The sequence below is a fragment of the Spodoptera frugiperda genome, chromosome 3 (assembly GCF_023101765.2).
Source record: "Spodoptera frugiperda isolate SF20-4 chromosome 3, AGI-APGP_CSIRO_Sfru_2.0, whole genome shotgun sequence".
In the NCBI taxonomy this organism is placed as follows: domain Eukaryota; kingdom Metazoa; phylum Arthropoda; class Insecta; order Lepidoptera; family Noctuidae; genus Spodoptera; species Spodoptera frugiperda.
Window position 1 is genome coordinate 8,123,969 of NC_064214.1, and position 4,088 is coordinate 8,128,056.

The following is a 4,088-nucleotide window of genomic DNA, read 5'->3' on the forward strand; positions in this document are numbered from 1 at the left end:
AAAGTTTATATCGTTTGATGACCATTTTGTGAGTTGAAATCCGCCCTTTTGTAGGATGTTAGTGACAGTTTTGGCTAGTGAAATAGCAGTTTCAGTGTCGTCAGCACCGTCGAGCCAGTCATCCATGTAAAAATTACCCTTAATGGATTGTACAGCGAGTGGTTCATCCTTTCCTTCATCATCGGCTGTTTGATGGAGTGTTCTAACAGCTAAGTACGGTGCAGATGCTGTACCGAATGTGACCCTTAACAAACGGTATTCGTGGAAATCTTCGCTCTCATCAGGTCTCCAGATAACTCTTTGAAATTCTGCGTCTTCACGAGTCACTAATATTTGGCGATACATCTGTTTAATATCGGCCATGAAGCAGACACACTTCATTCTCCATTTCATAAGAAGGTATCTTAAATCATCTTGCAGCTGCGGACCTACTAATAATTCTTCATTTAGTGAAATATTATTTGTGCCTTTACAGGAAGCATCAAAGACGACGCGTGTTCGTGAGGTCTCCTTGTCAGTACGAACTACGGCGTGGTGAGGTAAGTATACTGATCTTTTTCTTTTTCTCCTTCAGGTATCTTTTCCATGTGTCCTTGATCTATGTAATCGTTTATAACTTTTGTATATTCCTTTTTCAGGTCAGATGATTTCCTAAACTTCCGCTCCAGTAGCAAGAATCTTTGTTTGGCTATCTCCTTTGTGTTTCCTTCAGGTGACTGTAAACTTGTACTCGTGCTTGTTTCATTTAGTTGTGGACTGTAAGTTTTGAAAGGTAATTTGACTATGTACCTTCCTTCCGAATTTCTTGTTGTTGTTTTCTCGTAGATGTCCTCACAAATCTTATCTTCTTTTGTCAAATGTCTATTTTTATCAATCTCTATTTCCCATATAGATTTTAATATTTCGTCGGCGTCGATTTGATGATGCATCACAAGGTAAGTATCGTTTTGTGGTTTTTCAACGATATCTCCGAAAATAATCCAACCCAGGTTTGTTTTTTGTGCAGTTGGAGTGCCTGGTGGACCCTTTATTAAATCTGGCTGTATTATCTGTGCGTATACCTTGACTCCTAATAGCAGATCTACAGAACCAGGTGTTAAGTAACTCGGATCAGCCAAGTTAAGCCCGTCGATGTGAGGCCATGGTTGCTTGACAATTGTTTTGGTGGGTATCTTAGTGGTCAGTTGTTTAGACATCACGTAGGCTTGAATCGGTAAATTGTACTTATAGTCCCATTGTGATCTTATATTAAGCTGTACCACGTGTTTTAGCTCTGTTCTCAAAGAACCCACTCCTAAAACACTTCCTTTGACTGGCTGTCGCTTCAGTTTCAATAATTGAGTTGCTTTCTCGCTTATAAATGTAGCTTGAGAACCCTGGTCAATCAGCGCGCGTAGAGAAATAACTTGACCTTCTGCATTTGTTGCTTCTACTACAGCAGTCGCTAATAGTGCTGTCCCATGTTTATTTGTGTGGTGTGACGCGATCACTGTGTTCACTTGAACTGCTTCCTTCTCTTCTACTACATGCTGTGAAGCCAACGGTTGTGAGGTGCTCGGTGTAGCCGTTGGTTCTGTATTCTTAGTCTCATGTAGTAAAGAATGATGACGTCGGCGACATTTTTGACAGGATACTGGTAATTTACATCTCTTCACTGAGTGTCCTGGTGCTAGACAGTTAAAACATAAATGTTTGTTCTTGACATAATCGGTTCTCTCGCTTAATTTCATTTCAACAAATTTCTTGCAGTGAGACAACGTGTGATTTTCTTTACACATGATGCATATCTTCTCTGTGCTGGGGTTGGCAACATGATAGGAACGTTCTTTGACTTGCCTTTCCTTTGTATTATTATTAGCTGGAATGCCTGTAACTAACTCCAAGGTGCGGAACTTGGACTCCATGAAGTTTCTTAATTCACTCCAAGTAGGTAATGCTTCGCTGTCTTCTTTATATGCATACTCTTCCCAGCCCTTATGTGTCTCTGGGTCAAACTTCTGAACGAGCAGAAATATTATAACGTGATCCCAAGAGTCAGCGGTTATTTTTAAGTTTTCTAAGTTATTTAAGCATTCGATAGTTGTATCCAACAATCCCTTTAACTGGGCGGCTGATTGCGAAGTCATTTTCTTTTGGTAAAATAGTCTTTTCATGATACAGTTTAAAATGATCCGCCTGTTACCATACCTTCTGGATAAAACATTCCATGCCGTTTCGTAATTGCTCGATGTCACTTGAATATGGGACAATAAGGCTTCAGCTTCTCCACTCACACTTGTCTTCAAATAGTGAAGCTTCTGTACGTCACTGAGGCTATTATTTTTCATGCACCAAAGAAATAAACAAATCTTTGAAAGTCGGCCATTTTTCATAACTCCCATGAAATTTAGGCAATTCTATTTTCGGTAAATGCACTATATTTTGCGATGTATATGTTACATTCATGCCACTTGAGTTTCTCACATCCATCGACGAGTCCGCTAATGACGTAAGCATATCCTTTAAATCCCCTTGTAATGAACTGTATAATTCCTCATATATAAAGAATTCTTCGTTTAAAAAATATGGCAAAATCCCCTTTTGTTCCTTAGGTGTTATCTTTACCAACCCATCATGTGCATTCTTGAATGACATCCAATACTCGTCAATAATCTTCACACGTGCTTCTAGATAACCTCTCGTCAGTCTTCCCTTTGGACACTTTTTCAAATTTGATTGCGTTTTTCGAAGTAAATTAGCACCATCTTCCAATATAGCGAGATATTGTTGTTGTTCTTTAGTAGTATTCATATTTATTTCACTTAATATGTACTTCACTCAATATAAATCAAACTGTTTTTAAAAACTTGTTTAGAGTCCGTCTTAATAGCTCATTACGTAGTTATAACTATCCATAACGACGAGACGTTTTTTCTGCAAATCCTTATCGCTGTGGAATGCGATTCTTTTGTTTGATCGGCTTGATGTTTATTGCTCCGTAGGTGCTGCGTTCGGCTCGAATACGACCATATGTTAATGGTGATAGCGTTCACGTTTGTTTGTTAGGGTTTTTTGAATGAAAAGACGTGGTTTCGACTGCAAGTGTATTTAACAACTGGGCTTAGCGTAAATAAGGTATGTATTAAATATGAATAAACAAGTAGGTTCATTATAGACACTATGCGTCTCAACACTAATACTATATCTACTGACTTCAAACTTCGATCATATTTTATCAGTACGTAGCTATTTGCTCCAAGAGCTTGTCACACGTTTCGATCGTGAATTTGGTCGCTTAGTTCCAGCTCACTTAGGAATCGATTTGGAATCCTTTTGGTATGAGTTCCACTATATTTTGTGACTACCAAGTATATAAGTTATCGATCTAGTGGTTAAAATCTGATATTATTAAATTTTATTATAACTTTTGTGATAAATGATATTTATTTCTGCAAGTAGGTTACAAAATAACACTTTTACACGTCAATATTTGAAATAGCTAGATGAGGCCGGCGTTTCCTATCCGACTGACTACTCTGAGAAGAAATGCCGAAACAAACTCAGTGAGACTGTGAGACATACTCAATCATATATTATTATTTACTAGCTTCCGCCCGCGACTCCGTCCGCGTGGATGTCGGTCTTCGCGTGGATGTTATATTTCTCCATTTTGAGTAACTGCAATAATGACATTTTATAAATATCTATTGGAGCCAAATACGGTGAGCCCCATAATAATTAAGGGTATCCCTCTACTGCTGTTGAGCTTGCGTTCTGTAGTATAAAAGTGAAAAATTAAGTTTTTTTCTACGTATTTTTCCAGGATAAAAAGTATCCTATTTTATGCCCAGAATAATAAGGTATAATTATACCAAGTTTCATCGAAATCGTACCGTTAGTTTTCACGTGATGCCTAAACATACAGATAGACAGACAGACGGACAGACAAAAAAAAATTAATCACATATTTGGGTTTGGTTTCGATCCAGTAACACCCCCTGCTATTATTTTTTTCAATATTTTCAATGTACAGAATTGACCCTTCTACAGATTTATTATATGTATATGTATAGATAAACCTAAATACCTATAACTACTATAATTAATAA

The 4,088-nt window shown here is 37.6% G+C and overlaps 1 protein-coding gene across 1 annotated transcript; it reads right to left on the bottom strand.

The window, feature by feature from the left end:
• Window positions 1-524: 524 nt before the first annotated feature.
• On the bottom strand, window positions 525-2,126 carry LOC118270193 (uncharacterized). Its single transcript, XM_050707575.1, has one exon. It carries the CDS (start codon window positions 2,124-2,126, stop codon window positions 525-527), a length of 1,602 nt encoding a protein of 533 aa, XP_050563532.1.
• Window positions 2,127-4,088: the final 1,962 nt, after the last annotated feature.

Coding starts and splice junctions, on each gene's coding strand:
- LOC118270193 (XM_050707575.1), bottom strand. CDS start 2,126: ATGACTTCGCAATCAGCCGCCCAGTTAAAGGGATTGTTGGATACAACT.